At 34.8% G+C, this 12,220-nt stretch overlaps 1 protein-coding gene across 2 annotated transcripts in view; it reads left to right on the top strand.

The window, feature by feature from the left end:
• TFPI (tissue factor pathway inhibitor) overlaps positions 1–11,519 on the top strand; it is a 68,410-nt gene extending 56,891 nt beyond the window's left edge. Inside the window, exons 7-8 of one of the 2 annotated variants that reach the window (XM_030324589.1) lie at positions 10,534–10,713; positions 11,413–11,519. In XM_030324589.1, coding sequence (XP_030180449.1) covers positions 10,534–10,713; positions 11,413–11,519 — 287 coding nt within the window. The remainder of the gene's footprint in view (positions 1–10,533; positions 10,714–11,412) is intronic. The other variant, XM_030324590.1, reaches the window with a different exon arrangement.
• Positions 11,520–12,220: the final 701 nt, after the last annotated feature.

Below are 12,220 nucleotides of genomic sequence, written 5' to 3'. Positions count from 1 at the left end.
ATTTCTTGTCTTTTTGATACTAGCTATTCTGACAGGTCTAAGGTGACAACTCGTTGTTTTGATTTGCACTTCCTTGATGATTAGTAATGTTGAGCTTCTTTTCATGCACAGTAAAACCTTGGTTTGAGCATAATTTGTTCTGGAAACATTCTGTGTTTGAAATTGTTCATAATGAAACTTAGGAGAAAAGGTAATTTCACTAAACTTACCATTTGGTTTTGTCTTGGATTACCTAATACAGATAGTAGAACCTTGGTTTGCAAGCATAATTCGTTCCAAAAACATGCTTGTAATCAAGGCACTTGTATATCAAAGTGAATTTCCCCATAAGAAATAATGGATTCATTGCACAACCCAAAGATATTCACATAGAAATGATTACAATGCTGTAATATAATACAAAATAATAAAGAAAATATAAAATATAAAGAAACATAAACAAATTAACCTGCACCTCCCTTTGAAAGCCTTCGTGGCTGGTATTAGGGAGACAAGAGAGAGGAGGGTTATTGTGTAGGATGACTTTCATGATCACTAATGGGATCCCTGCTATCTCTTGGCTCAATGGAATCTTTCTGCATGGGGGCCTTTGTATATGCTCTCACAAATGTTGACTACAGGCCAGTATTAATAAACTCTGTCATGTACTGCTTTTAATGTAACTGGCAGTAAAGCATCAGAGGAAAAGGGTCTATATCTGTAGGCAGGCCTGACCTAGAATGAGGCAACCATTCCTAAGTTACCTTTGTATGGAAAAGTGAGGACTGTCCACAGGTGCTTTGAAGTGACAAAAAATACACTAGTGCCAGTTGTGGGCACCTTCCAACATTCTGAAAAATCCCTGACTTCTGCCAAACACTGTGGCCTGAGACCCAGCATCCGAGCATGGGAGACAATCACCCACAATCCCGCAGCAAGAGGAAGAGAGGGAGAGAGAGAGGAGAACCACCATTGGCTCAGTTGTGATCAGTGATGTTCAGCATCACATACTAATCATAATTGCAAGACACCATCATTTATCAAGTTAAAATTTATTAGAAATGTTTGTTCATCTTGTGAACACTCACAGAACAAGTTATCCACAATCCAAGGTTTTACTGTATTTCGTCGCCATTTGTATGTCTTCTTTAGAAAATGTCTATTCAGGTCATCTGCTTACTTTTAAATTGTTGTTTTAGTGTTGAATTGTAACAAGTTCTTTGTATATTTTGTGTATGAACACTTTTCAGATACATCATTTGCAAATAGCTTCTCAATCTTAGAAGGTTGCCTTTTAGTTTTGTGATCGTTTCCTTTGCTGTGCAAAAAGCTTTTATCTTGATGTAGTCCAACCTGTTTATTTTTGCTTTTGTTGCCTTTGCCTGAGGAGACAAACTCCTAAAATATTGGTAAGACCAATGTTCAAGAGTTTATTGCCTATGTTTCTTTCAGGAGTTTATTTATAGTTTCAGGTCTAACATTCATGTCTTTAATCCATTTTATTTTGAACATGGTAAAGAAAGTGGTCCAGCTTTATTCTTTGCATGTAGCTGACCAGTTGTCCCAAAACCCACTTATTGGAAAGACTTGTTTTTTGTCCACTATGTATTCTTCCCTCCTTTGTCATAGATTAATTGACCATATGAGTTTGGGTTTATTTCTGGGCATTTTTGTTCCATTGATCTGTGTGTCTGATTTTTGGTGGCACATGTTCTTTGTTAAAAGGGGAAAAATCCCCATTATCATATGAATTTGGTTAATATATTGCTAGAGCAGGTTAGGAATGAGGAATAGGTTAGAAAATCTTGTGCTACTCTATGTTGTAATTCTCTGACGGCCCTTCTTCTCTTTGAATAATGACCAATCTTTGCAAGAATAAGTTTGAGAAGCATTATTATAAAATGTATTAATTAGGAAAATCCCAACTCCATCTTTTCCAGAGACACAGTGGAATATGGTGTCTAGTCTTCCATCAGATCTTAATGCTATTAAGTGGATAGCTGACTGGTTAATGCAAATATGATCACAGAATACATAAAAGCCTGGAACTCTGGTCTGTTATTTCTAGAATCGGTCCAGGGTGAATATGCAAATTCAATAATTCTTGTCTTTAAATATTTGATGTCTTTGATTACTGCTTGGCTCAGCACTATTACTCTCAAGATTTGTTTCCACTGTCTTCATTTGATGACCTATCTTTTCCCTATTCAAACTTGATAAACTCCAACTCTACGCATGTAACTTGGGGTAAGAAATATAGAAGACATTCTGAACCTGAGCTTCACAGGAGAGAATTTGGAAATGGATATAAAAAGGAAGTTGTGACAGCTTTCTTTTTCTAATAACTATTAAAATATCTTTACTTATTATTATCTTCTAGTTAGTTTTCAGAGAACGTATCATACTGGTTAAGAGCACTGGGTTTGGGGCAAAAAGATGTGGATTTAAATTCTAATTCTATTTGCCAACTCTTTTTTGTGGCCTTGAAAAAAAATTATACAACTCTTGGCCTCAGCTTCCTCATTTGTTATATGTGGAGAGTATATCTCACAAAATTTTGTGATCATTATGATGACATATATAAAATTCTTAGCCCCAGGTTTAACATGCAATAAGGGGTCAAAAGTATTAGTATTTGAAGTTTTTGATGATGATTATCTGGTGTTGGTGGACGTTTATAGCAGGAAAAAATAATCAGGGGTATTATTTGTATATATTTTATTAGTAATAATTTTTTAATATAACTAAAGCCTGTAACCTTGATCTGAAGTATCTTCATTCAGTATACTTAATACTATTACCTGAAATAAAATAAAGCACTTCTAAAATTCAAACATAATTATAAAACACCAATACATATTTAGTGTCTTTGGATCATATTTCTAATCAGAGGACTTGCAAATCTGTGTTTCCAACTTTCTCTTATGACCTGAGGTTCAGATCCATTATACTTAATGTTGGTTCAGTTCAACAAATACCTCCTATATGATGGGAATTGTCACAGGAACTGGAAGTCTTTTGATAATAAAAAGGAAAGGTGGTTTTAGTCCTTCATAGGCTTGCCTTTGAAATGGGGGAAAGGCATAGATACAAAGATGACTTCACTGCCTGCACTATATGCTAAGACACTGAGCTGCACAAGTGTTATGGGAGGACAGGGTCACAATATTGTACTTCTACTGCAGGGTATCACAATTAAAATTTTGTCTTTTTAAAGCCTGGGTTCTATCTTCTATCTAATATCTTGGATTTATTTGTGTAGATGCTGGCTAATGCATGGGCATAGTTCACAATTCTCTCTTTATTCAGGGATTTTTCTAAGTAAAGCTACAATGAAAGAAAGCCATGATAAAATTATAAATTATAGGGGTACCTGGGTGGCTCAGTTGGTTAAGTGTCCTACTCTAGGTTTCAGCTCAGGTCATGATCTCATGGTTCGTGGGAAGGAGCCCAGTGTCAGGCTCTGAACTGACAGTGCGGAGCCTGCTTGGGATCTCTGTCCTCCTCTCTCTGTCCCTCCCCTGCTTGTGTGTTCTCTTTCTCAATATAAATAAATAAATATTAAAAACTAAAAAAACATAAATTCTAAAGCTTATAACTATATTTCATACTATATTTTAAAATATTCCATCTTCTAGGTCAATCAGTCTAGAAATACTAGAATTATCTTCTCTCTAGCTCTCTTCCTGCCCACAGTCAATGTGGTAATTAATTTTATCTATCTCCAATGTACCTATTTCAGTTAGAGTCATCTCATATTCTCCTTTATTGCAAGTCTCCTGTAGAATTTAGCCTACATATGCCTGGTTGAGCTTGCTTCATGTATCAAGAAAGAGCAGAACTGTCTTTTTGATCCTTCGATACTTTTGGCTGTTCATTAATGTCTATATCATAATATCCAAGTCTATAAGTAGTCAAAACCCTTCTTAATTTGGTCTAAATCTACTCTTCCAGCCCTGCATCCCACTATACTTTCCATGTACTCTGTTCTTCAGATAGCCTGGAGATTTCAAAGTACCCCAAACAAACCAGGAACATCCTGACTTTTGTGCTTTCCTTCACCTATTTCCCCTATATCTCTTCCCCTTGTTGAAATTACACTCTTCCTTAAATGCCAATCAAGAAACTAAATAAGCATTAATTTTCACCTTTCACTAAAATCTTGTAGGGTGTTCAATTTTGCAGATTTCATGAGGAAAAACCTTTCTAAATATAAGACATAATTATCTCAGGATAAATTATACTCGGAACAGTTTCGTAATTTGTAATTTTACCATGGCTTGCTTTCTTTATGGTTTTATTTAGAAAAATCCCTGGATGATGATAACTTTGTAAACTCTTTCTATTGGGTTAGGCCATACCTAGGCCAAGAAATCCAACCAATAAATAGCTATACAACTTCTCTTCTTCTTTTTTAATCTGTGGAGGCTTCCGTATCAGGGCAAGGTATCTTACTGTCTGTTCCTCCATGACCTTTCAATTTGAAATGCTTTTTACATTTCACTTTCAGCTGCATTACTGTACACATAGGCCAAAAACAAAACAAACAAACAAAAAACCCAAAACCCCAAAACCAAAAAACAAAAATCCAAATCAAAACAAAACTCCACAGTACTCATTTTCCCATTCCCTGCTGTCTTTTCTTTTCTATATAGAATGTCAGTTTCTGCCCATTTAACACCAATTCTCCCTTGTTAGTGAATGGACTTTTCCTGTAGTACAGATTTACTCTCTATAAGTAGCAAATTGACAGATGGCAGGTTTACTCTCCATTTCTAACCACAGATTCCAATATCCAGCCTTTTCCTTATGGCCCCAGGACTCTGGGATCTAAAAATATTTTTATTATATAATAATATTTCTAACATTATATATTTTATTTTGTAATGTGAACATTATAATGGCAGACAACTTGAAAAAATAGAAAAGAAAAAGGAAAATCAACCATATTTGCATTTCACAAAGGCAATCGTGGCCAAACATTCTAGCATACTTCCTTCTAATATTTCTTTGCTATTTTTGACTCCTACCACACCATGAAGTAAATAAAATACAAGACTGAAAGTAGCTTCTGGAGAATCCCTAACAGCATAGAGGAAGCTCGGCATTGTGGAGCTATAACCTGGAGAACAGCTAAGCTTCCTACCTATGAAAACCATCTCTACGGTCATCAGCTACTTTTGTGGGTATGAGGAGAGAATAAAAGTGAATATAAATAAATGCACTGGAGGGGCTCAGTCAGTTGGGCATCTGACTGTGTCTCAGGTCATGATCTCATGTCTCATGAGTTCAAACCCCGCATTGGGCTCTGTGCTGACAGCTCAGAGCCTGGAGCCTGCTTCAGATTCTGTGTCTGTCACTCTCTCCCCTTCCCCTGCTTGCATCCTGTCTCTTTCTCTCTACCCAAAATAAATAAACATTAAAATAAATAAATACATACATACATATATACATATATACATACATACATACATACACTTCAGTAAGGTCCACATTAAGTAATTGTTTAGGCAATTTAAAACATCGTTGTGTCAGTATATATTTATATAAACTTTCAGCAGAAAATTCAGCAGCATCTACCCAATTATAAGTTGAATATAGCTTTTACACAATTCTAATTTTAGAAATGTCTCTAGAAATATCTGAACCAGTGTATAGATGCTCATGAGCCATTATCTGGAATTGAAAAAAAAATCATCTATATACACATGAGTAATGGATTGACTAAGTATACTATTGTCGATTCAAGAAATGAAATACTGTACATATTAAAAATGATATATATGAATATGGAAACATTCACAAAATATTATCAAGTATAAAAGGATACACAGTACTATATGCTCATACAGTATATGTTTACCTATGCAAACAATTTGCAGGAAGATATCCACCAAAACACTGAGGGTGGTTATGGGACAAGGGTCAAATTATAGAGAACTTTTGTTTTCTATTTGTTATACTTTTGTATTAATTCAGTGTTTTACAATGATAAACTGTAATTAGAAAGTTAAAGTAGTTTTCTCTACTAGAAAATCATGGGAAAAAAAGAATATGTCATTCAAAGGAAAAAGGTTTATTATTCAATTCCCTAAAATAATCTCAGAAGACAAAAAATTTCCCAGCAAGTCATGGGTGGTTCATAAATCCTAAATTGGTTGGTAAAATAAAAGCCTAAATATCAGGTATGTAAAGTGGGAGCAGAAAGACACCATAGTAAATATCCAAAGTGACTATAAAATTTAAGGTTTACAGTCTAAGTTTCAGAGAAAATTTACATAAGCCATTTTAAATATAAAACTGATTTTTGGAGTACCACCTTACAGTTTAGCAGCCATACTAGATCATGGCAGTTCCTGGCAGAATAGAAGTGGATCCTGAATTCTGAAATCTATCATAGACCCTCTAAATGGAAGCTATTCAACTTGTTGCTAATGGCAAGATCAAGACAGAATGCATTTGGTTATTAAATTCCCTTTGGAAAATGAACAGAAGTCAGGTTAGTGTCCTTTTATTCTTGCTTAAATATCTGAATAATTATAACCTAGATCAAAACAATTACATTATGCAACTACTTCAAAACCTTTATATTTTCTTTCATTGTAGATATCAAAGTCTGGATTTTGAGTAGGTGAGTGCTTATGTTTATCTAGAATAAATATGCCAATTGAAAACAGTCAAGCTTATCTCCTCATGAGGTACAAGAAATTTCAATTTCCTCACTTTTGGAGATTGAATCAAGGACTCAAAAAATCTTGAAGCTAAAATGTCCTTGAGAAACCATCTATTTCATATTTTAATTATATTGTTGTCTGTGCTAAAGTAATCCAATGATACTCTCAACTTCTTTGAGTTAAAATGAATTTAGGAGAAATGACTTCATTTACATAGAAGGTAGAATTCATGTTCTGAAGGTAATAGCCTTACAAAGACTCCCCATCTGATAATTATTGTATTAAAAACTTTTAAAAGTTAACTATAATACAACATTCTTAGTAAGTAATTTCAAATTTTAACCTATCAAAATACTTGTATTTTTAGAGTTAGGAACTGCGATATTTATCTGGGTCGAAGGTGAGTTGTATTTGATAATCTGTGTAGGTAGTGATTAAAGTCAGGACAAACAAATTGAGATAGATGGACAACAGTAACTGGGTCAGTCACGGATAGATGCTTTTTAAGCAGGAGCCAGTGTCTGATAAGAGGGACAATTCAAGTCCATATGCCAATTCCCAGGAGGTCAGAGAGCAGCAAGCCAGACACACTCCGGTTCCGATGTCAGAGTTTCAGATAGAGGCAATCTGATGCTTGAGACAAATTAACTTGTAGTGAAACTCTCTGATGGCATCTGTGCTGGTCAACTATAAAACCCCTGCCTTCTTCTTGCCCTGTCCCATATTATAGGAAACCCTTTCCCTTGGCTTTGGAGTAGATTTGGTGAATGGCAGACATTGTTGGAAGACTTGGTGCCCAAAGAAAGACAAAAGCTAGGGTACCTCTCCCCACCAAACTTGTATCCTCCATGGCTTCAGATCCCCCTGCAGAGGCTTGTTATTGTTCTAGCTTTCACCTGGTGTTTTAGGCTCTTGGCCTAGGATAACAGAGGTTCCTCCTTTGTTACCTTTAGTCTAGGGATTGTAGCCTGAGATGTACTAGTCTATTTTGCTCTTATTTTGAAGTAGCCTTAATTTTGTGGGGCCAGGTTTACTACAGGTTAAGGAAAAAGAGGGATGGAATTGCTTCATGTTTTCAGAAAATTCTGTCTTGGGGATGCCTGGCTGGCTCAGTTGGTAGAGCATACAACTCTCAATCTCCAGGTTCTAAGTTCGAGCCCCACGTTGGGTATAGAGAATAAAAAATAAAATGTTAAAAAAAAATTATCTCTCTTGGAATAAGGAACTTTAGGTAGAATCTTGCTATTAAGACATAATAATTAACATTTGTAAAGAAGAAGTGTACAACTCACAGGTACATCTATGTATATTATCTTCAACTTACTGTGGGCTAATAAATCTTGTGTACAAAGTGCTGAAGTGAAACCGATGTATAAATCTTATCATCATACTCACACACCAGCTATGAAGCATCTATGGGTGCTTGTTGAGAAAAAAAAATAGCCATTTTCTCTATTTCTCAAATCAGGCTGATTGCTTGTGGAGTATTTCTTTTGTATCTGAATACAGGTGATAACTTGAAAGTTTGTGGAAACAGAAGTGGTAGCAACTGGTAACCTCCTCATATTCCAGACTCTGGGTTAATGAGAATCCAGAGCATATACATTGGGCAAGTTTGCACAATAGTAGGGCTCAATTACAGTGTATCTCTACTATACTGTTAGAAAATTTCTCTCACGGAAACCAATATTGGAGGCAGGAGACATCAACGTTGGAAGTTAAGCATATATTTTCACCAAATAACATCTTAATTTATATCTATGATGGCAATAATCATGCACTATACTATAGCCCCCAAATAGGAATACATAAAAAAGAATTTAGACTACATGACTTTGTTTTAGTTTTATAGATCTAAGATGTTCTTTTAAAATCAGTATTTGTAGACCTAGGCAAAGACTTAAAGTCAAAGACAGTATTCTTTATGTGATTACAGTTCTTGAATTTTGACAGAATCATCATCTTTCTAAAATGTCTTATATAGGGGCGCCTGGGTGGCGCAGTCGGTTAAGCGTCCGACTTCAGCCAGGTCACGATCTCGCGGTCCGCGAGTTCGAGCCCGGCGTCGGGCTCTGGGCTGATGGCTCAGAGCCTGGAGCCTGTTTCCGATTCTGTGTCTCCCTCTTTCTCTGCCCCTCCCCCGTCCATGCTCTCTCTCTGTCCCAAAAATAAATAAACGTTGAAAAAAAAATTTTTAAATGTCTTATATATTCTTTCTATGGTCATCCCATTCCATTTATTTTCCAGAATTTCTCTATTAAATAAGCCATTATATCAAGACACTCTAATCTTTATTTAAATTATCAAGAAGGCAGGAGGTAAATCCAGATCCTTATTTTTTTCATGTCTAATTAGGATTATACTACTGTTCATTACTTTAGATTAGATCTCATGTTTCCTTCAAATTGTTTCATTTTATTTCTTTTATAGTCTTTTCATTTAGGGTTTGCTTGCCATCAAACCACTTACAGCTTTCTGCACAACCTCTTTGCCTTCATTGGCTGGATTCCTCAAAGTCTATTTTCTGCCAATTTTGCACATTTAGCATATCCTCTCTATTTTCTGTGCCACATCTATTTGGCAAAGCCAGTACAGTTTTCTTTTATTGATTCCTCACCATCTACCACCTTGCCTGCAGTATTGGCTCACTAAGATCAAGCAGTTGAAATCTGCTGTTAAGAGTATCAGCTTCCCCTCACTGATAAGAATTCCCAAAAGAGCTAAAAGCTACCATTGAACTAAAACTATTTCTCTGCTTTGCCTTAAGAAAATGAGTGATCCATGGGGCTCCTAGGTGGTTCAGGTGGTTGAGTGTCTGACTTGGGCTAAGGTCATGATCTTGCCAACTGTGTTCGGGGCGGGGGGGGGGCGGTGGTGGGAGCCACATAAGGTTCTCTATCAGCCCAGAACCTGCTTTGGATCCTATGTCCCCATCTCTGTCTCTCTGCCCCTCCTCCACTCAGGCTTTCTCTCTCAAAAATAAACATTAAAAGAAGAAGAAGAAGAAGAAGAAGAAGAAGAAGAAGAAGAAGAAGAAGAAGAAGAGGAGGAGGAGGAGGAGGAGGAGGAGGAGGAGGAGGAGAATGAGTGATCCTTTTACTACCCTAGTTGCATTTTCTTTCTTCTGTTTTTAAAGTGGTTAGTCCCATTGACACATCAGTGTGTCTGTCTGGCTTCAACCAAGTGTTTTATCTTACCTGCTTCAGCAATATCCCTTCCTTTGCAAAAACATCTAATTCATCTAGAACTGATTTTTCCATTCACAAGAAAACTTTCTTACTAAATCAAACCATCTCTTCCGGGCTCCTTCTCTGAAGCTTGAAATTAGAATTTGCTATACCTGAATTCCCGTGCTTTAAATTGTGATTACGTTACATCATTTAGAACTTTAGTCAAGAAAACACTTCCTCAGCTTCAATTCTTGCATCATGCAGCAAATAAAGATTTGCTACATCAAATAAGGATTTTGCACCGCCCCCAAAGTTGAACATTCATGAACAAAAATGATATATAAACATTGATTGTTTTTTTCAAATGAATTTGAAATTAACAAATTTTTGTAAGTTAATTTTTTGAATAATAGTTTCTCTTATTAGGACAACTAGTTTTTTTCATTTTAAAGAGTCACCATAGCACTTCCCTTTAACAAATATATCTACTTTTTTACTTATTTGCGATAGATCTTACTGTAGTGTACACATGGCGATTAGTAAAGCATTTTCCTCAAATTGAAATACATGGATTTCAGAGAGTACTACCTTTATTCATTCAGATTACTGTTTTATAGAAACATGCCACAAGACCGATCTATAAACAATAAATATTAAAGTCTCAGATTAACTATCATATGTGATTTACCGTGTTTTCTTGATGTTCTTAGAATTTTACGGTCCTTCCTGGTGTCTGACCCCAGCAGACAGAGGATTGTGTCAAGCCAATGTGAGCCGATTCTACTATAATTCAGTTATTGGGAAATGCCGCCCATTTAAATACAGTGGATGTGGAGGGAATGAAAATAATTTTACTTCTAAAAATGCATGTCTTAGGACTTGTAAAAAAGGTATAGAAAACATTCTTCCCCTTCAGTAGTACTTAGGATAACAATTTTCATGAAATTGTGAACAAATTTTAATCTAAGAAAATATTATGTAATTAGTTCTATTTATAATAAAAAATTATTATAATTAAGCTAATATATGTCCCCCTTTTTAATTATTACATCTAGATGATAGTTCTGGAGATGTCAACTACAATTTCTCTTAATGTGTCTTCACAAAAAATAATCAATTTTAAACAAAACATTTTATTCTTTTAATATTTATATACTAAGCTTTCATTTAAAATGATTATACCAAAATATGTGTAAGCTATCTTATAATGCACATTTTAATGTGGTTACTAATTTTCTTCTGAATATAAAAATGATGCATGTTTACTGAATATCAATATATAAATAAAAATCACATATAATTCCACCAACCATATACAGCCACATGTTCACTTTAATAAAACAAGCATGAATTTCTAACTGAAGATGAATAAAAATCAATAACATTCTTATCCATTTTTGCTAATTCTTATATATGCAAAATGACTTCCTTAGAATTAGGTTGTTCTACACAAAGACAGACAAATTAGAGGCTTTTAAGCCAGTTTTTTTGTTTTAAATATTAAAGGATAATTTGAGAAAATTTTAGATAAAATGTTTTATTATATTACTTTAATATGCATAATAAATTTGTTTCTCTTCCTTTTGTAGGCTTCATCCAAAGAACATCAAAAGGAGGATTAATTAAAACTAAAAGAAAAAGAAAGAAGCAGACAGTGAAAATAGGATACGAAAAAATTTTTGTTAAAAAAATATAAATTTGGGGGCACCTGAGTGGCTCAGTCTGTTAAGCGTCTGATTCTTGCCAGGTCATGATTTCATGGTTGGGGAGATTGAGCCCCACCTTGGGCTCTGTGGGTCAGGTTCTGTGCTGACAGCATGGAGCCTGCTTGGGATTTTCTCTGCCCTCCCCCACTCACATACTCTCTTTTTCTCTAAATAAATAAATAAACAAAATAAATAAATAAATAAATCTTACATTGTTACATTAGTTCTAAATATTTTGGATGAAACTTTTCACTATAATTTTTTTTTCCTGAAATCCTTTTAATGAATATTTCCATCAATTTTCTATGTACAAGTTAACTGCTATTAATACATTTTTATCAGAATTCATTTCTTAATCTAGTCAAATTGCTTACTCAAGGACAATGATTTATTAACTGACTACTGTGAATTTACCTATTCTCTCAATTCCTTTATATTTTTCATTAACCACAAGCTATCATTTACTGGCCACATCAAGACAGTCCATTTTTCCATTTGGTGATTATCTGTTTGAGAATATGTTGTCATTTATTTGTTTTGATCATGTATATGATGATCTTTATAGTCTATGCCCAAATTGATAAATGCAGATATTAAGGATCAAGCACTTTTTGGATTTCACATCAAACATGGTGACAAGTATTTGCTTCTATAAGGATCACTCAACTGTGCGAAAGCTGGTAATAATACA

Source organism: Lynx canadensis, chromosome C1 (assembly GCF_007474595.2).
Source record: "Lynx canadensis isolate LIC74 chromosome C1, mLynCan4.pri.v2, whole genome shotgun sequence".
Lineage (NCBI taxonomy): Eukaryota > Metazoa > Chordata > Mammalia > Carnivora > Felidae > Lynx > Lynx canadensis.
Note: the sequence above shows the minus strand (reverse complement) of the source record. Positions and strands in the feature narration are given on the sequence as shown.